Raw genomic sequence first — 22,101 nt, forward strand, 5'->3', positions numbered from 1 at the left:
CAGCCTGCACAGGAGTCCCCGCCTCCAGGGCCGGCTGAACTGGGGCAAGGCCTAGATTCTGAGGAGCCTGCACCTGTGTCAGATCCTCAGGAGCAGGCACCAGGTGAAACCATTCTGGCCCCAGAGGTGCTTGAGGACTCAGTGTCTACAGGTGAGCCTCCCCCGGGGCCCAGTAACCCTTCGGCCTCTCCTGAACTGCAGAGGCTTAGGGCAGAGAGGCGAAGGGAACTGGTTTCTCCCAGGAGGAGTGCTCGCCTTAAGGCCAGGAGAGGCGGGGCTCCTGGGGGCCGGGACCGCCCCTGGCCTTAGAGAAGATAAAGGTCAGTCAGCCCGGTCCCAGGTTGCGGGAGCAACGTCGTTGTGGAGTACCTGCTCTTACCCGGACCTAGACCTGAACTTCCAGTGTTCCTGTTCCTCGCCCGGCTTCCTGCTTCTGACCTTCCAGCGTTCCTGTTCCCGCCTGGCTCTCTGTTTCGGACCTTCCAGTGTTCCTGTTCCTCGCCCGGCTTCCTGCTTCTGACCTTCCAGTGTTCCTGTTCCCTGCCCGGCTTTCTGCTTCTGATCTTCAAGTGTTCCTGACCCTGCCCGGCTCCCTGTTTCGGACCTCGCCTCTCATCTTGTGAACTTCTACCAGGCTAGTGCCTCAGGACTGAACTTTGGCTACGGTAACAGTACCTTCCCCCCCGGGACCAGCACAGTTTGCTCCCGCCACACCCGCACTCCCTCTTTGTTGGGGTGCGTTCGGGAAGAGCCAGAAGCCATGGCCGACCAAGCGGCTACGCTGTTGGCAATCGCCCAGGAGAACCAGGCCTTGACTCACACCGTGCAGCAGCTCAGCAATGCGGTGACGGCACTTCAGCAGCGGTTGGACGCCCTACCGGCTCCTGGGGCCGACGCCCCGGCTCCTGGCAAGTACCCAGTGGCTTTGCCAGAGAAATTTGATGGGGACCCGGCCAGCTTCCCCATGTTCCTTGCCCAGGCTAAGTTGTATATTCAGGGGCGAGCCCGGAACTTCCCTGACGACTGCACCAAGGTGCACTTCTTGATTAGTTTGTTAAAGGACCAGGCGGCCACGTGGGCGTTGCCGCTGCTCAGGCAAGACTCCCCCTTGCTGACAGACTATATGGGGTTTTGCAATCATTTGGAGGCCGCGTTCGGCAATCCCCAGAAGGGGAGTCAAGCCAACCGGGCAATCAGGCGGTTGAAACAGGGCAAGTCCACGGTGGCCGCATACACCACGGAATTTCGGCTGTTGGCACAGGACTTGACCTGGAATGACTCTGCTCTTCGGGACCAGTATCTCGAGGGGCTTTCGGACGAGATACTGGACCAGCTGGCCACAATGGAACGTCCCACCTCGCTAGACACTCTCGTTCAACGGAGTCTACAGATAGACGATCGGCTGGAGGACCGTCGTCAGGCCCGGGGCCGCCGGCACTACCAGTTCTCGGCGCCAGTTTCTACCGGCAGCCCCACGGCCACAGCCGAGTCATCGGAAGAGCCTATGCAGCTCAGGGCACTGCGGCCACGCCTCTCCCCCGTGGAGAAGACGCGGCGTCGGGAGGGGAATCTATGTCTCTACTGTGGCGGAAGTGGACACTACGCCCGGTCCTGTCCTGAGAAATGCCAGCCACAGGGAAACCGCCAACCCCAGTAGCTGATGGCCCTGGCTACCGGGGGTCCCAAACAGCGCAGAATGGGCCCGCACCAATGGATTTGCAACACCTTACGGTTCCGGTACGTCTACACCCTCCAGGTGGGCCCTGGATTCTTACCCATGCTTTGGTAGATTCAGGGGCAACCCGTTCCTATATGGACGCTGCTTTTGCTGCCCATCATCAGGTGCCACTTCGGAACAAGCCAGAACCGGTACAGGTGGAAGCAATTGACGGATGGCTTCTGCGTTCAGGTGCCGTTACTCAGGAGACCCAGCCCTTGGTCCTGTGTCTCCAGCAGCACCGGGAGATGCGAACTTTGGACATTGCCTCCATGCCCCGGTTCCCCCTGGTGCTCGGGATGGACTGGCTGGAGGCTCACAACGTTCAGATTGACTGGGTCAAACGGACTGTGCACTTCCCAGACCCATGTTCCCATGCTCAGTCCGAGATGCTAGCGGCCGCACCCACGGAGGAGGCAGCACCCACGCTCCCAGCCGAGTACTGGGACTACCAAGACGTGTTCGAGGAACGGGGGGCAGACCAGCTGCCGCCGCATCAGTCTTTTGACTGCGGCATAGACCTCCAGTCCGGAGCGCCCCTGCCGGTGAGTCGCTTATGCTCTCTAACAGAGCCAGAGCGCGAAGCTTTGCAGGACTTCCTGCGCAAGAACCTGGAGCGTGGGTTCATTAGGCCTTCTACCTCGCCCACCGCTGCGCCAGTACTCTTCGTTAAGAAGAAATGTGGGGAGCTTCGCCTTTGCCATGATTACCGGGCCCTGAACAAAATTACCATCCCAGACCGGTACCCCTTGCCCCTTATTTCGGAGTTGCTGGAGCGGGTGCAAGGGGCGCAGATGTTCACCAAGCTTGACCTCCGGGGGGCCTACAATTTAATTAGGATCCGAGCCAGGGATGAGTGGAAGACAGCATTTGGGACCCGGTACGGGCAGTTCGAATACCTGGTTATGCCCTTCGGATTGTGCAACGCGCCCGCTGTGTTCCAACGGTACATTAACCACGTGTTCCAGGACTTGCTAGACAAGTACGTGGTGGTGTACTTGGATGACATTTTGGTTTTCTCCCGTGACCCGGCTCGCCACGAGGGCCATGTCCGGACCGTGTTGCAGCGCTTGCGGGAGCACCGCCTGTATGCGAAGCTCAGCAAGTGCGAGTTCCATCAGCGGACAGTGGACTTTCTTGGTCACTGACTCTCTCCAGATGGGGTGTAGATGGATCCTGGGAAGGTGGCAGCGGTTCGGGAATGGGCGGCACCTCGGAACCGCAAAGACCTACAGCGTTTCCTTGGGTTCGCCAACTATTACCGGACCTTCATTGCAGGTTATGCTCATCGCACAACTCCATTGACCCGGCTACTACGCCCCAAGACGCCGTTTTCCTGGAACAGCGAGGCAGAGGAGGCGTTTCAGGGGTTAAAGGCCTGTTTCCAGAGAGCGCCGATCTTACAACATCCGGATCCCTCTCGACCCTTTGTGGTAGAGACTGACGCCTCCAGTACGGCTCTTGGTGCCGTCTTGTCTCAGCAGTACGGGCCTGAAGCGCCACTCTTACCCTGTGCCTTCTATTCCCGCCAGCTCCTTCCAGCAGAGCGTAACTATACCGTGTGGGAGCGGGAACTACTGGCCATCAAGGTGGCCTTTGAGGTTTGGCGCCACCATCTTGAGGGGGCACGACACCCGGTGGAGGTGAGAACCGACCACCGGAACCTGGAGTATCTCCAGACCACCCGCAAGCTGAACCAAAGGCAGATCCGGTGGGCGTTGTTCTTTTCCCGGTTCCAGTTCCGGATCCGCTACATCCCTAGCTCCCAAAACCAGAAGGCGAATGCCCTGTCCCAGAAACCCCAAGACAACGCAGACACGGTACAGCAGGCAGTACCCACCACGATCCTACCATCAGCTGCATTCCTGGCCACCCAGGAGGCTGAGCCACTGCAGGCTCGGGTACGGGAACAGCAGCGGGTCGACGCTTGGGCCCAGGAATGACTCCGGGAACTGGCCGAAGGCTCATGCCCTCAGTATCCGGGGCTGGTCTTGCATCAGGGTCTTCTGCTGCACCACGGTCGCCTATACATCCCACCAGGGCCACTGTGGGCTGAGGTTCTCCGGATGACCCATGATGCCCCAGCCGCGAGACACTTTGGGCGGTATCGGACCACCCATCTGGTAAGCCGTGAGTTTTGGTGGCCCCGCCTGAAGGCTGACGTGGCTCGCTACGTCGCTGGTTGTGATGTCTGCCGGCGGGACAAGGGCCGTACCGGGCGCCCCCCCCGGCCTTCTTCAGCCGTTGCCGGTTCCACCACGTCCTTGGCACACGGTTTCTCTGGACTTTGTAGTGGAGCTACCCCCGTCTTGTGGCTGCACCTGCCTTCTAGTTTTCTCCGACCATTTCACGAAGATGGTGCACTGTGCTCCCTGCCCATCCGTACCCTCAGCTAAGGAAACCGCTCAGCTTTACCTTCAGCATGTCTTCCGCCTCCATGGCCTACCTGAGCGTGTGGTGTCCGACCGGGGCGTTCAGTTCACGTCCCGGTTTTGGCGAGCTTTGCCCCAGGCCCTCGGAACAGAGGTCTGTCTCTCATCAGCCTACCATCCACAGACCAATGGCCAGTCGGAACGGGCGAACGCGGTGCTGGAGCAGTACCTCCGGTGTTACTGCAGCTACCAGCAGGATGACTGGGTCGACCACCTAGCATTGGCGGAGTTCGCTTACAACAACGCGGTGAATGCGTCCACCCAGCAGACCCCGTTCCAGGCCAGTTACGGTTTTCATCCACGGCTGTTTCCGGATGTGCTGCCGGCATCCGCGGTCCCTGCAGTGACAGAGTGGCTTCAGGAGCTCCAGTCCCAGCAACAGCTATTGATGGAGCAACTGCGAGAGGCCAAGGAGGCGTACAAGGTCCAGGCCGGAACTCCATGTCAGTGACCTGGTATGGCTCTCCACTCGCCACCTCCACCCTTCTCGACCTTCGCGGAAGCTGGACGCCCGTTTCACCTGCCCGTTTCCTATCGTGAATCAGGTGTCGCCTGTGGCATTCCGTCTCCGGTTGCCCGCAACCCTGAAGGTTCACCCGGTATTCCACAGGTCCCTTCTGAGTCCGGTGGCCCCACCCGACGAGTTCCACCCGAACCGTCCCCGACCGCAGCCAGTTTTGGTTCAGGTAGAGCCTGAGTATGAGGTGGAACGCATTCTGGACTCCCGATACCGCAGGGGAAAGCTGCAGTATCTCATAGACTGGAAGGGGTATGGACCAGAGGACCGTTCCTGGGAACCAGTGGCCAACGTCCACGCGCCTGCCTCCGAGAGTTCCATGCGGCGTACCCCAGCAAGCCGGGTCCAGACCCTCGATTGAGGGGGGGCCTGGGAGGGGGTGTGGTGTGATGGCCTGGGATTCCGATTCAGAGGCTGAACCAGAGGAATCCCAGCCTGCACAGGAGTCCCCGCCTCCAGGGCCGGCTGAACTGGGGCAAGGCCTAGATTCTGAGGAACCTGCACCTGTGTCAGATCCTCAGGAGCAGGCACCAGGTGAAGCCATTCTGGCCCCAGAGGTGCTTGAGGACTCAGTGTCTACAGGTGAGCCTCCCCCGGGGCCCAGTAACCCTTCGGCCTCTCCTGAACTGCAGAGGCTTAGGGCAGAGAGGCGAAGGGAACTGGTTTCTCCCAGGAGGAGTGCTCGCCTTAAGGCCAGGAGAGGCGGGGCTCCTGGGGGCCGGGACCGCCCCTGGCCTTAGAGAAGATAAAGGTCAGTCAGCCCGGTCCCAGGTTGCGGGAGCAACGTCGTTGTGGAGTACCTGCTCTTACCCGGACCTAGACCTGAACTTCCAGTGTTCCTGTTCCTCGCCCGGCTTCCTGCTTCTGACCTTCCAGCGTTCCTGTTCCCTGCCCGGCTTCCTGCTTCTGATCTTCGAGTGTTCCTGACCCCGCCCAGCTCCGTTTCGGACCTCGCCTCTCATCTTGTGAACTTCTACCAGGCCAGTGCCTCAGGACTGAACTTTGGCTAGGGTAACAGTACCCCCCCCCCGGGACCAACACAGTACCCTTGAAGCTCCTTTGCAGCCATGTCTTTACCTTGACACCACGTATGATGCTAGATGTGGGGCCTGCGGGCCTGTCAAGGTTCCCCACCTCTGCTCTATCTAGCCAGGCTGATGTTTTCAAATGGGGGTTAAAGCTGTGAAGCTGTTTGGATGCATGACTGGACTTGACTGTGGGCATATTTCATTGTGCTGTGTCCCAGAGCCTTAAGGATGGGGTGGCCTAGGAACCTAAGCCACCAGGTATATAAAAGTGAGGTCCACTCCAGCCAAGAGCGAAAGAAAACCACCAAGCAGCCCTGCTCCCCAACAATGTCACCCAAAGAGGATACGGATCGTCTTGGGAATGCTGGTGTCCAGGCACTCAATTCTCTCCTGCAGCTCGTCCTGCGTCCCCGGGGTCTGGAAGAGGTCCTCCTGAAGCAGAGTATCACCCATGCGTTCGGAAGGGATGAGGTACATCCTGGATAGCATGAAGAACAATCCAGCCCTGGGGTGCATAATGTGAGGTCGAGGAATGCCACAATGGAGAGAAGCCCCTCACCAAGAGAGCTGGCACAAGGGCTGAGAATTGTATCCCGCCTGCTTTCCACAGTAGCATTCCTACTACCCTTCTCATGATTTGGGGCAATGGGAGAGTGAAATCATTCCCCGCTTCTTCTAGTGGCGAGTCTCAGAGAGCCGCTTTGCTAGGGAGAGACAGACAATGATTGTGAACACTTAGGTTCTTCTGAGCCGCTCTAAGGAAGACCGTATGCTGGATGTCCCACCCGCTGCCGCTCCACCAAGGTGCCACTATTCTCACAGCAGGAGTTTGTAAGAGCGAGTCGGTAGCTAAGATATAAATCAATTGGGACGTTTGGAACCTGCACACCCCAAAACTGGTACTGGATTCCAGCCAACACCCATCCTTTCAATGGTACCGTCCCCCTCAGCTCACCTGGTGGCAGGCATTCTTGAAGAGGTGGTCCACCAAAAGCCAGATCTCCTTGGCCGCTCAGTGGAGTCATCACCATCCTGGGGTACGATATCCAGAAACTGCTTCTCCTGGAGGTCCAATGACAAGGGGGACTGGCATGAGAGCCTGACAGAATGTGTGCCTGTATGCATTCTTTCCTTGCTCCAGCTGGGTGGACAAGTCTTGCCCTCAGAGGCCACAACTAGGGCTGGGCGATAGCTGGCTTTCAACACGGTGATATATCACTAGCTAAACATTGCAATACACCAATATATCACAATGTCTAAAATAAGATGGAGCTATGTAGAGGCATTGGCTGGCTTCACGGTTCCCCCCGCATTGTGATTTTTGCTGCCCCCTGCAGGAAGGCAGGGGAAAGCTGAACCGGCAGAGTCCACAGGGGCTGCAGGAATCTCGAGAAGCATTGTCTGGCTTCACAGTTTCCCCCCACATGGTGTTTTTTGCATAGTACACACACACATCATGATTCGCAATATATTGCCAGGTCAGAAATTATGAAACCAGTCTCACTATCTAGACTTCAAGCCTCCCACTCTGGATGTGCAGTTCACCCAAAAGCTTACTAAATATGCAGCTGTGGATATGAGCTTTGGCTAACATTTTATTTAAATTGCTGGAACCTGCCCTGGGACCTTAGGGTGAAGGGCAGGAAATAAGTAACAAAAACAGCAACAGAACATGGATGGGTCTTCATAGGTTGATGGGCTGCAGCCCCAGCCAGCATGATGAGATGAGGGGGTCACATGTTCACCACCCCTTGTCTAGAGCACGTTGCAGGGGCAGTGGTAGAAACTGAGCAACAGCTGGAGCCCCAGCCCACGACTTTGTCTGGGCAATGCAGCACACAGCAGCTGGTGAACCATGCCTCCTGCCTCCTTCCCATCTTCCTCTCCAGAAATGTTCAGGGTGGTTAGTTCTATCTCAAGCTACCACATTCAAGAGAAACAGAGGAGGGGGGAGCAAGAGAGCTTTAGGAGCACAGCAGTGGCAAGCAGCCCATCACTAAAAGGAGTTGGCAAGGATGGAGAATTTGATCCCCTCATCCCCAGGGCAGCTGTTGATTAGGACCCAGTTCATCCCCCCTCCCCTCCCCCCCACCGCCAATACTCCCCGCCCCTGTCTAGAGAGAGAGAGAGAGAGTATTAGTGTGGGGAATGACACATGCTGTATCAGAGTCTTAGTGCAAGAGTAGCTGGTGCATGCTAAAGAACACCGGAGCCTTGCTGGGTTAGATCAGCATTTTGTTCCCACAATGGCCAACCACATGCCCTTGGGAGTCCATAGGGACACGGGGACAAGAGCACTCTGTCCATCATGTTCCCCAGAAACTGGTAATCAAAAGCATGTGGTTTGTGATAATAGTGGCAAAAAATAGCCCTGACCAGTAGCCACTGACCAACATATCCTCCATGATTCTAAATGTCTACAGCTGTCCAAATTGACAGTCATCACTGTCTCCTTGTGGCTAGGATAATACACCCAAGTCGATCTGATTTTGAGAGGAGTGACATTTCCCTGAGCCACCCCAAAGCAGCCACTACCGCTTCCCAAATGCCAGTGCTCAGGTGGTAAGAGTCAGCCAGAGTGGCATAGCCTGTGCAGCAGTTGCTGAGCACAGAGACAAGGAGAAAACTGGCTCTTGGGGCCAGAGGGGGCTGGCGCCTGCATCATGAGACTGGGCTTTCTGCCTCCCGTGCTGCCAATCGCAAGCGGACCCAGAGTCAAGCAGCGCAAAATCAGTGACAAGCAGTGATGGCAAATTCTGGTTTCGTCTCCGTTCTCCTCTGCCGAGTTCTACAAGTACCACGTTGAGGCTAGGGAAGAGACCAAAGCAGAGAGCTAGAGCCACCACCTGGACTGGATTTGAGTCAGAAGGCAGGCAGGTGCGGGTTGCCTGAGAGGAAAGTCCGGTTGGTGGGGTAGTGCCTGGTTTGCCCTAAGGGACCAGTTGCCACTGCATGGAGCAGCTGCTGATCGTTGACAAGGGCAACTCCATTTACGTGCCTTCGAGGCACATGCACACTGCCGCAAAGCTGGAAGGGGCACTTGAAGGGGCAAAAATGTCCCCCCCCCCCCAAGAGCACAAAACCGGCAAAGTGGCATGGAAACAGCATCTCGACTCCCTCCCAGGAGCTTTGGCACCGACCTTTCAGGCCTGTGGAGAGTTGGAGCAAGGTGTTTTGCAGGGAGGCTGCTGGTTTTCAAAAGGCCTTTCAAAAGGGCTTCCGGAAGTTTAGAGGGTGTTTGCAGGCTTTTCCAATGCTGTCCCCAATATACGCAATTTCATTTAAACGCACGGTACCTCGGAACGCAACCCCCGTGTAAACCTGATCTGAGCCCGCTACAAGAACATCTAGAGGATAGCAAACCAACTGTTACCTTTTCTAGGAAGCTGCCTTCTCCCTGAGATCAGAGGAGGAAGGCAAGAGCAAAAGACAACCAAGGGTGTTAATGGCACAGGCCCTGAGAAGAGAAAGAAACAGCCCGTTGGCTGAACAGTATCTGGGCAGATGGCAGGGAAATGCACACGGTTCAGTGGCCCTGCGAAAGGGCAGGTGGGAGGACCAGAACCTGGGATGACTCAGTCAAGGCAAACAAAGGGCATGAACAGCACACAGGAAGCGGATGCACAGCTACAGAAGCTGAAGCTGAATGCAGCGGAGGACCCCCAGCCCCCACATTGCTGAGTGGAAGAGCAGCTGTTTTCCAAGCAGGCAAGCAGAGTGGGAAGGGTAGACATCCAGCACATGAACCTGCCAGGTAAATCAACCCCTTTCCCTACCAGGTCAATAAGTCTGGTGACGGGAACGTCGCCAAGCGGCTGCCTCATCCAGCACAAGGCTTCCAAGGAGGTCCCGAAGCAGCTTGGTAGGTAGCTCCCACTGATGGTGAGGAAATAGTCCTTGCCAGGGTCAAGGTGAAGGACAAAGATAGCCTCAGTCTGATCTTCTTTGCTGACGTACACATCCAGGGAAATGTCCACCGTCTCACCTAAAACGGGAGGAGGTCAGGTAGATACACTCTTTGGCACAGCCAAGTTGGCTTGTCTGTAAATTAAAAGTGAAGACAGTGAAGAATTGAACAAAAGGACACAATGCAAGCCTGCTGGATCAGGCCAATGGCCCATCTAGTACAGCATCCTGTTCTCACAGGTGTATGGGGGAAACCTTAACTTCAAGAATTAGGAGAAGAAGCGACTCAGTTCCCACCCCACTTTCCTCTCTAGTCCTCCAAAGCAGCAGCTGCACAGAAGATGGTGACAGGATACTGGGGGGGTGAGAGAAAGTGATCCTAACAAAAGAATATAAAAAGGGAAAGGATTTTTGCACCCCCAATGTAACTTTCTTTTTTAGTTTACATTTCATTGAGTTTTTAAAAGTTTGGCTAGTTCTATATGTTCCCCAAGATATTTTTGTGCCTCCACAACATAAAAATACGCATTTTTTTAAAAAAGTAATTTTTGGACGGACTGCTCTCACTGGTTCCCTGCGATGCCAAAAGGTGTTTGGGGACCCTCCAGCATTGCTTGGCTTCAATTCATTTGTCTGTGTGTCTTTGTTTAAAGCTGGTCACACACACTTTTACACTTTGGGCTCAGCTGCTTTGACGTGTGGCCCTTGGAGGCTTGAGCATGGGGCAATGCAGCCCACAAATGTTAAGCCTCCCCTGCTCTACCAAACTCCCAAGGTTTGAGGGAGGAGGGTTGGGAAGAGGAGGAGAAAAGGAAGGCCTTCCCTAGATGAGCCTTGGGGTCCCTTTCCAACTCTACAGTTCTCTGATTCCAGAGAGAGACGCGCTGGGCTCCAAGTATCCCTCGCAGGGCTCAGCGCGAAGCCATGGCTTCCAATACTGGCTGTCACTGAGCTTGGGGATAAAGGAGAAGTGCAGGGTGACCTGCCCGTTGTTTGTGATCTGGAACTTCTCCTTCTGCAGCTGCCGGAACTTCACATTCTCAAACGGAAACTGCAGAGCAAAAGGGGGGGGGGGGAGGAAAGAGAGTGCTTGCCTTCAGCAGAGGCAAGGAAACGTGCTCCAGGGGGAAGTTTGTCCTTGGCCCCGGCCTCTCATTTAGGGGACTGCACATGCAACAGGTCCACGTGGGGCTCTCCAGATATTGCTGCACTTGCCACTGGCCATGTTGGCTGGGGATGATGGGAGTTGTAGTCCAGCATCTGGAGGGCACCACGCTGGCTACCCCTGGAGTCTTTGCCTGCGAGGAAGAGGCTGCCGCTCAGTGGAAGGGCATCTGCCTTGCATGCAAAGGTCCCAGGTTCTATCCCCAGCCTCTCCAGGTAGGGCTGGGAGAGATCCCCCGGAAATCCTGGGGAACCGCTCAAGACTAAGCTAGATGGGCCAAGGGCTTCTTTCCCCCCTGGTCTTTTTGCAGCAAACCCTCTTTAAGGGGTTGGAGAGGATCCTATTCGTCTTTACCTCCCTCCAGGGAGGGAAGGAATTCGTTCTCCATCCTGTCCATCAACTGAATAATATCCTCAAACACTTTCCGGTACCGTCGGTCATCCACAACCTTCACCTATCGGGGGGGGGGGCAGAGCACATTTGTTGGAGCTATGGACTGAAAGGGGGGTATGAGTTAAGAGCAGAAAGGCCTGATGCACCCCCCGTTCCCAGCCCTGAAAGAGGCAAGTACTGTAACTCTGAGAGCTTCCCCAGGGATGGCAGCAGCTGTGACTTCCAGAGCCAAGGGGCTGAAGCCAAATGCTCCAAGCCAAGTACCACAGAAGCTCTATTGCATGAATGGAGCCAACGGTTAAGGTAAACAGTTCAGCCCATGTGGTCTGCCATGCCTGCAGGAGCAGCGTGTACTCAGAACAGTGGAGAATGGAAGCCTAGGGATTTAACAGAGCCAAAACCTGCCCACTCCTTGCACTGGAAGTCACTGGGCAAGGAGGAGCTCTGTGGAAAGGGGCCTGGTTGTTGGTCAGGGCCTGCCCAGATTCGAGGAGGTGCCACATAGCAGGCAACTAAAAACCCTGAATAGACGACAGCCCTGGCCAGGGCAGATGTTACCCCTGTGAGGAAGAGGGAGCTGACAGGCTTGTGGTCGCTCCTTTTCAATTCCATGTGGCTTCGGTAGCTGAGCTGATTCACGCTGCCTCCTCTCCAGAGGATTGGCTCACACCATGCTGGCACACGGCACTTCCCACTGCAAGGAGACAGTTGGACTGGCTGAGGCAACACACAAGGCTCACACAGTCAAACTTTGGCTCCACACACGGCCTGTGATCTTGACCACGGTCAAGAGCTGGAGATGATGGGGCTTGGGAGTCCAACTTCTGAAGGGGCAGACCTTGCAGGTGTGCAGGCATTTTGCCTCATGGAGAGAGTTGTCAGGAAATCAAAAGCTGCCTTCTACCAGGTCAGAATGAATTTCTGACCTCCCCCAGTTTGGATTCCTACATTGCAGGGGGTTGGACGAGATGACCCTCGTGATCCCTTCCAACCCCACAATTCATTAATTAAGTCTCCTCTGGCTGGCAGCAGCTCTCTGTGGCCCAATCCTTTTTCAGGTGGAGGTGCCTTTCAACTTGAGACTCTGCATACAAAGCATATGGCACACCACCAAATGATGATCCTTCCCCAAAGCAAGGGGCCCCGTTATTCTTGTTCAGACACTATTTTTTCAGTGATCCAAAAGACCCTTTCTGGCACCTGAAATGCTGCCCAAAGGAGCCTGCCGTTTTCTGGCTTCGTCACTACATGTTCTGCCTGTCCTTTTGATTTCCCCATTACCACAGCAAGAGCAATGAAACTAGCAGGCCTAGGTGGTTTCTGGCAGTTGTCAAGAACCACATGAATATGCCAAATCATGGATGGTGAGGCTCAATGGCTACTAGCCATAATGGCCTCAGAACATACTCCACCAAGAGAAGCAGTATGGCTTGGAGGAGGGGAGCGTGCTGTTGCACCCAGGTCCTGTTTGTGGGCTCCCCGAGAGGCATCTCATTGGCCAATGTGAGAACAGGATGCTGGGCCAGATGGACCAATGGCCTGATCCAGCAGGGCTGCTCTCATGCTCTTATGCCCTGGCAGACTCATCTTGAGAGAGCACCAAGTCTCATTCCCAGACTTCCTTGACACAAAGAGGATTTTCATTCAGCCTGCTGCACCTTTCAAGGAACTGCAACACCGCTTATACACGCCATGAAACAGAGGATGCTGGTTATCAGGACAAATGTGGGGGAAAGGAGCCAAAACATTTCCAGAGCAGGGATGGCTTGAGGAAGGCAACATATCACAGCCTTGCATTTCACAACTCGCCTAGCAGCCTTTGGCAACCCGGAATTCCATGCAAGCAAAGTGAGCAGGTAAAGGAGAGCTGGATCTCTCTCTTCTTCCGTGGCTTGGTGTCCATTCTGGCTGCAGAGGAAAGGAAGTCCATCCAGCCCTCAACTCTAGCCCTCCTCCACCAGCTTGCTTAGCAGAAAGCCATGTTTAAAATATATTTTTTACTAGCCTGCTCAGGAGGATGGAAAGGCAGGACACTACTAGCATCTCAGCAGACTAGGAAAAACAAACAAGCCTTGCAGAAGAATGATTGAGAGGACTTACTTACAAAGGCTCAACTATCAAGCAGGCGCTTACCTGGAGTCCCAGCGATCTGTTTTAGAGTCAAATTTGTACGTCGGGATGAACTTGATCTCTCCCTCTGTGAAATCAGCAAAAGCTGTCTTTTGGGTACGCTGAATGTTTAGCTAAAGCCAAAAAGAAATCGCTTATCAGCAGAGAAGCAAAAGACCCCCTGTTGCCTGACAATGGAGTCTATTAACACAGTGTTTCCCAACCTTTTTTGGGCAAAGGCACACTTGTTTCATGAAAAAAATCTCGAGGCACACCACCATGCCAGATGGGGAAAGGTCACTTTTTACTTATGTAAAAAAAAAATAAAAAAATAGTAACAGCATAGAAGGTAATGGTTATCTCTTTGATGTCTGATGGGAGGGCATTCCACAGGGCGGGCGCCACTACTGAGAAGGCCCTCTGCCTGGTTCCCTGTAACCTCACTTTTCACAGTGAGGGAATTGCCAGAAGGCCCTTGGCACTGGATCTCAGTGTCTGGGCTGAACGATGGTGGCGGAGACGCTACTTCAGGTATACTGGACCGAAACCGCTTAGGGCTTTAAAGGTCAGCACCAACACTTTGAATTGTGCTCGGAAAGGTACTGGGAGCCAATGTAGGTCTTTCAAGACTGTCGTTACGTGGTCTCGGCGGCAGGTAGCAGCGCTCACAGCTTACGGACTGCACCGTGTAACAGGTGTCTGGCCCAGCAGCCTAAGGCGGACAAGCCACTGAAACAGGCATTCAGAATCCATTCATTTCATAAAACCTGCAGGGCTCAATCTCTGTGTTTGTGTATGTGTGTGTTTCTGTTTTGCCCAAGGGTCTGGGGGTGGGAGAGAGCTCTTTAGCATGATGCTTTTAAAACAATTAAATTATCAACAAACAAACCTGATGATACGAATAGCAACGTCAGGTGCTACCGGGGGGGGGGGGGTGGAAGGGGGCCTACTCGGAAGTAAATACTGCGTCCAGGCGCAATTAGCGCTGATTTAAGGTGCACCAAGACTGCCTAAAAACCTCACCAAAGATATGCAACAAAGCGCTTCTGAAATATACTCAGAGTCGCAAAGTGATTTCATGCTCTTTATTCAGCTCATAGTGGTGAGGAGGAATGAATGAATGTCCCCTCAGAGTATCTGCTTTATATACATTATTTACACAATGGGCTGCACATGATTGGCTAATTCCGGAATTCTACTGTAAGCCAATCAGGTTGTGGATTCACTTCTATCTGGAGCATGATTGGGTGGTTCCTGCTAACCAATCATACTGCTGCATTGTTCTAGGACCAATCAGACTGCTGGCTTTTGGAGCCTATTGTTCTAGGACCAATCAGACTGCTGCCTTTTGGAGCCTATTGTTCTAGGACCAATCAGACTGCTGCAGTTTGGATCCTATTCGACTCAGTACATAACACCTTCGTTGCAGAGGGGAGAGTTTGTGCACCGTGGAGGCTGGAGGGCTTCTATTCTACATGCGGGGGTTGGGGGGGCGAGGAAAATGTGCTCCGTGGGGGGGCGGGGAAGGCAAGAAAAGGAGCTGAGCTCTAACTATAGGCTCCCACGCTTGAGCACGCCCGACTCGGTGGGGCGGACCACCCTCTCTCCTGGAGGAGGAGGAGGAAGAGGAGGAGGAGATTCCCATCCACGGCGTGGCCTCCCGCGCTCCTGAACGGGAAATCTCTGCAGCCCAAGACTCTCCGCGAGGCAGCTCCTCCCTTCCTGCCTTGAGCCGCCGCCAGCCGCGCCCCCCTCCCCAGTTATCTACTGCCTGCCAAGCCCCGCCCCTCTTCATTGTCCTCCCCTTCTGTTTATTCCCCTTCCTCCATCCCTCGCTTTTTTCCCTCTCTTTCCTTTTTTTAAAAAAATATTTTCTCTTCCCCTTCTTTTTTCCCACCCTTTCTTTTTTCTCTTTCTCCCCCCCCCTCCCCGCCCTCCTGGGTTAAAGGATTTGAGCAATGGGTCTGGAGGTGGAGCTCGTTGGAGGATTAGCCCGACTCGCCCGCCTCCCTCCCACGGCACACTAGGCAACGTCCGGCGGCACACTAGTGTGCCACGGAACACCGGTTGGGAAACACTGTATTAACAGCCATTGTTGTGCTGGAAGACCAAGGTGAAGTACTAGTAGGTTAAAGGTAAAGGTAAAGGGACCCCTGGTTGGACAGTGTTCTCGAAGCTACAAACATGAGTCTGACCAAACTGTGGGAGGCAGTGGAAGACAGGAGTGCCTGGCGTGCTCTGGTCCATGGGGTCACGAAGAGGCGGACACAACTAAATGACTAAACAACAACAACAACAAAGGGACCCCTGACCATTAGGTCCAGTTGTGACCGACTCTGGGGTTGCGGCGCTCATCTCGCTTTATTGGCCAAGGGAGCCGGCGTACAGCTTCCGGGTCATGTGACCAGCATGACTAAGCCGCTTCTGGTGAACCAGAGCAGCACACAGAAACGGCATTTACCTTCCCGCCGGAGCAGTACCTATTTATCTACTTGCACTTAGACGTGCTTTCAAACTGCTAGGTTGGCAGGAGCAGGGACCGAGCAAGGGAAGCTCACCCCATCGCGGGGATTCGAACCGCCGACCTTCTGATCATCAAGCCCTAGGCTCTGTGGTTTAACCCACAGCGCCACCCGCGTCCCTACTAGTAGGTTAGCCAAGTGCAAAAAAGGGGTATACCTGCTGAAATCCTATCTTATACCCAATTCTTAAAGGTACAGGATGCTTGTGCATTTTTGCCTCATGTCATCTTAAATTACTTTGCTGCATCACACGACAGGAAAATCCTCTAACTCAGGAGTAGCAGACATGTGGCCCTCACAATGCTGCAGAACTCCAGTTCCCATCATCCCTGATTACTGGCCATGATGGCTGGAGCCAACAGGAACTGCAGCTCAGTAACATCTGGCAGACCACAGGTTAGCCATACCTCCAACAGACAATGTTATATGTACCAATAATCCATACAAACTGTTAACCACCACCAGAATACACCCCCGACACTATGAGCAACTGCAAAACCATCCTTTTGCATCCTACGTTGGCTCCCAGGACGTTTCTGAGCACAATTCTCAGTGTTGGTGCCAACCTTTAAAGCCCTAAATGGCCTCAGCCCTGAAAGAGTGTCTCCATCCCCATTGTTCAGCCCAGGCATCAGGGTCCAGCACTAAGGGCCTTCTGGCCTTTTCCTCACTGTGAGAAGCAAAGTTACAGGGAACCAGGCAGAGGGCCTTCTGAGTAGTGTCACCTGCCCTGTGGGACACCCTCCCGTCAGATGTCAAGGAGATAAGTAACTATACAGCCTTTAGGGAAGTTTTTAATGTTTTATGATAGTTTTGCATATGTTGGAAGTCTGAGGCTGCCCCCCCCCTTGCTTTCCTTGCAGCATCCTTCTCAAAGGGCTAAGGCATGACTACGCTCACAGAGTTTAAATCCACCGTAAGGTGCAGCAATCAGGCCTCTGTTTCAACACAAAATGATCCTTATGCCAAGTGGGAGAAAGGTCGTCAACATGATGAACACACAAACCTTGGAGAGAAAAATGTAAAATAAAAAGCATCAGCAATTTAATTGGACTTAATGGAAGTCTCTGCTGATAAGAACGTGTGAGCAACGCAGATTTTCCAGACAGATGCAAAACCTAGAGCAGGAAACCATAGACCTTTAGATATTGCTGGACAGCAGATATGCTGGGGCTGGTGGGAGTCCAACAACATCTGGAGCGTGTGCTGAGCTAGGAAAGCCCTCTAACTGGGAAACTGCAGAGCAGTCCTACTCATTCCAAGGCAACCCTCCAACTTAATTGGGACTTGCTTCTAATTCAGGTTGCACAAACCTGCAACCTTAAAAAGCATTTGTAGAAGTCGCAGTCATCCTATGTTATAGCTGCACTTTGCTCCTAACTGGCTGAAAGTGGTTTCTCTAGCCTAGGCTGGGGTATCCCAGACAAAGGAAATAAACAGGGCAATATCCTAAACCACCACATATATTTTTTTATATATAAAAATTTTTATTCGTTTTAAACAGTATAGAAAACAGAATAGACAACAAAATAGAAAAAGAAAAAGAAAAAACATACAAACAGACATACATGACTTCCCCAAACCTTCCCATCACTGCACCCTTATTTTTTAAATTAGCTTTAAGCAATCCTTCTTTCAATTTTTTTAAAAAAAACAACTTTCTTTAAATTTTCTTAAGTTTAGATTTTAACAGCTATAAATTCTCTAATTTCATAGCCCTTGACATCTTCTCATTCCAAAATTTTACAAAAATTCTTAAGATACACTTTAAATTTTTTCCAGTCCTCTTCCACCGTCTCTCTCCTCTGGTCGCGGATTCTGCCGGTCATCTCTGCTAGTCCCATATATTCAATCACCTTGATCTGCCATTCTTCCAGAGTAGGTAGCTCTTGAGTCTTCCAATACTTTGCTAGAAGAATTCTTGCTGCCGTGGTTGCATACATGAAAAAAGTTCTATCTTTCTTTGGAATCGTTTGATCGACCATGCCCAGGAGAAAGGCCTCCGGCTTCTTCACAAATGTCCACTTTAGGACCTTCTTAATTTCATTATAGATCATTTCTCAGTAGGCCTTAATTCTTGGACAGGTCCACCAAAGATGATAAAAGGTTCCTTCACATTCATTACACTTCCAGCACTTGTTATTGGGCAGATGATATATCTTTGCTAGCTTGACTGGGGTCATGTACCACCTATAGATCATTTTCATTATGTTCTCTTTTAAGGCACTACATGCCGTAAATTTGATGCCTGTGGTCCATAACTGTTCCCAGTCTGCAAACATAATATCATGTCCGATATCCTGTGCCCACTTAATCATTGCTGACTTTACTGTTTCATCTTGAGTGTTCCATTTCAGCAACAAATTATACATTTTAGACAAATTCTTAGTATTGGATTCCAATAGCTCTGTTTCTAACTTTGACCTCTCCTTCTGAAATCCTAGTCTCCTGTCTTGCTTGAATGTCTCATTAATCTGATGATAATGTAACCAATCTCGAACTTTAGATTTTAATTTCTCAAAGCTCTGTAATTTAGGCTTTTCACCATCGTATTCTATAATTTCATGATATTTTGGCCAATCTGATTCCATATTAAGTTTTTTTACCGCCTTGGCTTCCATGGGTGACAACCACCTGGGGGTTTTATTTTCCAACAAATCCTTATAGCGAATCCACACGTTATATAATGCTTTTCTGACAATGTGGTTTTTAAAGCCTCTATGAACCTTTACCTTGTCATACCACAAATATGCATGCCAGCCGAAGTTGTTATCATATCCCTCCAAATCCAAGACATCTGTATTCTCAAGAAGTAGCCATTGTTTCAGCCAGCAAAATGCTGCTGCCTCGTAGTAAAGTCTTAAGTCCGGCAGAGCAAAGCCCCCTCTATCCTTTGAATCAGTTAAAATCTTAAATTTTATTCTGGGTTTTTTGCCCTGCCAGACAAATTTAGATATATCTTTCTGCCACTTCTTGAAACAGTCCATCTTGTCCAAAATTTGTAGTGTCTGGAACAAAAACAACAATCTCGGCAATACGTTCATCTTAATAACAGCAATTCGGCCTAACAAGGAGAGTCTTAGTCTAGACCAAATGTCAAGGTCTTTCTTCACTTCCAACCAACATTTCTCATAATTGTCCTTAAACAGATTCATATTCTTAGATGCTAAACCACCACATATAACACAAAGATGTCTCTCACCTGGTCGTAGGTCAGAAGTCTCTGAAGCTCATTTTTAGTGATCAGATGACAATGCTGGAAAAAAGCAAAGCAACCACAGCTACAGGCTAGCTCACGGGGTTGGGGGTCGGGGGGCAGCCTGCTGCCACTTCCTGCAATATGTAGTAAGACTGATAACTAGGATTGGGCAGTATGATCATATTAGGCTAGTGCTCTGTGAACTAGACTGGCTCTTGAACTGCTTCCAGGCCCAATTCAGAGCATCCCATTTGGCCTTTCAAGTGTTTCAAGGTTTGGGGAAAGGGTACCAGAAGAAGGCCCACTTATGTTTGCACTGCCTCTCCACTGACTAGAATCCCTTTCCCAGGGAACTCCTGCTCTTTCAAGCATGGCAGGGCCTTTTCAGTCATGGCACCCGACCTTTCAGAATAATCTCCCAAAGAGGTTCACCTGGCCCCTGCTTTGATGTCCTTTCAGCAAAGACTTTTAGAATTTCCCCTGGTTCGTTAATTCATGGGCAGGGCGCTTGTGGCCCTCCAAACCCTGCTGTAGTACACAGGAACATAGGAAGCGACCTTATATTGAGGCAGACCATTGACCCATCAAGCTCAGGGCGGACTACATGGACTGGCAGCAGCTTTCAGGCAGAGATCATGCCCAGCCCGATCTGCACACACTGGTGATTGAGCCTGGAACCTTCTCCATGCAAAATGGCTGCTCTGCTTTCACGTTACTGCCCTTAACAAACTGCAACTCCGCCCCCGGTCACTGGAGAAGTTGCCCACATTTGCTATAATCTAATCTAATTCATCTCTGCCACTCGGTTTATGTTGCTCTCTACTGGCTGCTCTAGTAGAAACCTTAGTGGTGCAGCTGCAGCAGCAGGGATCGCCGACACCGCACCCTCCTGGTGTTGCTGAAGTGGAACTCTCATGAGCCCCAGTCAGCAAGGCCAATTGTTAGCAATTATGGGAATTTTGGTCTATCAACATTTGGAGAGCACTATGCTGTTAGGGCAACCAGAGCCATCGGTCCCATGACCAGCGCGGAAGCCGGACTGGAATGGACCCAGAGCCGATGTTTCATCCAGAAACCCACCAAGCTGTTCAGCAACCGCTCTCTCAATCACCTTACCCAGGAACGGAAGATTCGAAACCGGGCGGTAATTGGATAGATCTAAAGGATCTAATGATGTTTTCTTTAAGAGCGGACGCACCACTGCCTCCTTCAGTTCCCCTGAGAATGTCCCCGTGCCAAGGGACAAATTGATGATATCCCCCAGGAGGGCCCACACCTTGTCTGGACACGCTCTAATCAGCCAAGACGGGCACGGGTCAAGAGGACAGGTGGTGGGCTTTCCAGCTTGGAGGAGTCTGTCCACATCGGCTGGGGATATCTGGTCGAAGTGGTCCAATACTGGACCCAAGGACAGTCGAGGGGCCTCCAGTTCCTTTATTGTATCCAAATTGGCAGGGAGGTCATGGCGGAGCAACAAGACCTTCCCTGCAAAAAAGCTCACAAATGCCTCACAGCTGTGTGTCAAATTGTTATTTTAATTTGGCTGTCCCTCAAGGGACATTAAAGACCTGATTATACTAAATAATTGTGCCGGGCGAGAGCTAGCGGATGCAATGGAGGCCGAGAAGTAGGACTTCTTAGCGGCCTTCACCGCCATCTCGTAGGTTTTCATAAAAGCCCTATAAGATGTTCTTGAGGCTCCGTCATGGGCACCCCGCCATACTTGCTCTAGCCGTCTGAGGTCCTGCTTCATTTTCCGGAGCTCTTCGGTAAACCAGGGAGCCCGGATTCTGCGGGGTCGCTTCGGTGCGATCTCATCAATGGCTGCCAGGAGCTGGATATTCCAGCCCTCAACAAGCTCAGTCAATGAGTCGCCAGGGGGAGCAAGGTCCCGCAAGGCTTGGCGGAATCTATCAGGGTCCATCAGCCTCTGCGGGCGAGCCCAAATCAGCTCGCCACCTAAGCAGGGTGGGGGTGGAAAATCAATCCTGGCTTTCAGAGCGTAGTGATCAGACCATGGCACCTTCATCGAAGGAGACATGATCACATCTATACCTACGCCAAAGATCAAATCCAGCGTGTGGCCTGCTTGATGTGTGGGGCCCGAAACAAACTGGGAGAGCCCTAGTGTTGCCATGGAAGACACCAGGTCCAGAGCCTGTGAGGAGGGAGTGGCATCAGCATGGATGTTGAAGTCCCCCAATATCAATAGGTTAGGGAACTCCAAGGCCCAGCTGGCCACCGGCTCCAATAGGCCTGACAGGGTGGCTGCTGGTGCACTAGGTGGCCGGTACACCAGCCAGACAGCCAAGCTCTCCTCGGAGCCCCACACTAGGCCAACACATTCAATGCCGGGGATCGATGGCGATGGTAGAGCCCTGAAAGGACAATCTTTCTGGATTAATAATGCCACCCCTCCCCCCCCCCCGGCCCACAGTCCGGGACTGGTGGAGGACGGAGTAACCTGGGGGCGCCATCTCTCGTAAGGTAACTGTTGCCCCTTCGCGCACCCAGGTCTCCGTCACACAAGCCAGGTCGACCCCCTGCGAGATAAAGAAATCTCGCAGGGTGGTGGTTTTGTTGCCTATAGACCTGGCATTGCACAGCACCAGTGATGGAGGTGAGTAATCCTTGCTCACCCTACCCTCGTCCCTCGGGATGGGGCACAGATTGGAAGGGGTACGAGCATATCCATATCTCGATCCCCTTCGCCTATAATATCTGGCCCCATCGCCATACCTCCCTCACCCCTCCACGGTAGCAATCCCAAGCCTCATAGTAGCCTCCATTGATGGCCATTAATGTTATTCTTTCGCAGCCTAAAACAATAAAACCTTAAAACAATAAAAACAAAAAACAAAAACAACCCAGAAAACAATAAAACAATACAAATAAAAACTGCAAAAATTACAAATTCATCAAACTCTAACGAATTCCCAAGCCCACCCAAACATCCATCCCACCCCCATATATAAAAAATCTAAAGGGAAAGGAACATTTTAAAACATGTTAAAAAGAACTCTGCACCCCTCCGGGTCCTCCTGGGCAGTAGCAGCATCAGTGGCAACAACCGTCCCTGTGAGGCCCCACCTGGGCCAGATAGTAAGTGGCAG

General features: G+C 52.4%; 1 protein-coding gene across 1 annotated transcript in view; it reads right to left on the reverse strand.

Annotated features, from left to right (window-relative positions):
- The window catches only part of LOC309361272 (inositol polyphosphate 5-phosphatase OCRL-like), a gene marked incomplete at both ends in the record, with an annotated part of 518,559 nt that extends 498,802 nt beyond the window's left edge, over positions 1 to 19,757 (reverse strand). The window contains 11 exon segments of the mRNA XM_081896178.1: positions 6,042 to 6,126; positions 6,650 to 6,699; positions 6,702 to 6,756; positions 9,068 to 9,091; positions 9,471 to 9,679; positions 10,486 to 10,651; positions 11,109 to 11,219; positions 11,717 to 11,852; positions 13,292 to 13,401; positions 18,992 to 19,045; positions 19,719 to 19,757. Of these exon segments, the coding sequence (XP_081752304.1) occupies positions 6,042 to 6,126; positions 6,650 to 6,699; positions 6,702 to 6,756; positions 9,068 to 9,091; positions 9,471 to 9,679; positions 10,486 to 10,651; positions 11,109 to 11,219; positions 11,717 to 11,852; positions 13,292 to 13,401; positions 18,992 to 19,045; positions 19,719 to 19,757 (1,039 nt within the window).
- Positions 19,758 to 22,101: the final 2,344 nt, after the last annotated feature.

Source organism: Podarcis melisellensis, assembly GCF_964234715.1.
Source record: "Podarcis melisellensis genome assembly, chromosome: W".
NCBI classification, from domain to species: domain Eukaryota; kingdom Metazoa; phylum Chordata; class Lepidosauria; order Squamata; family Lacertidae; genus Podarcis; species Podarcis melisellensis.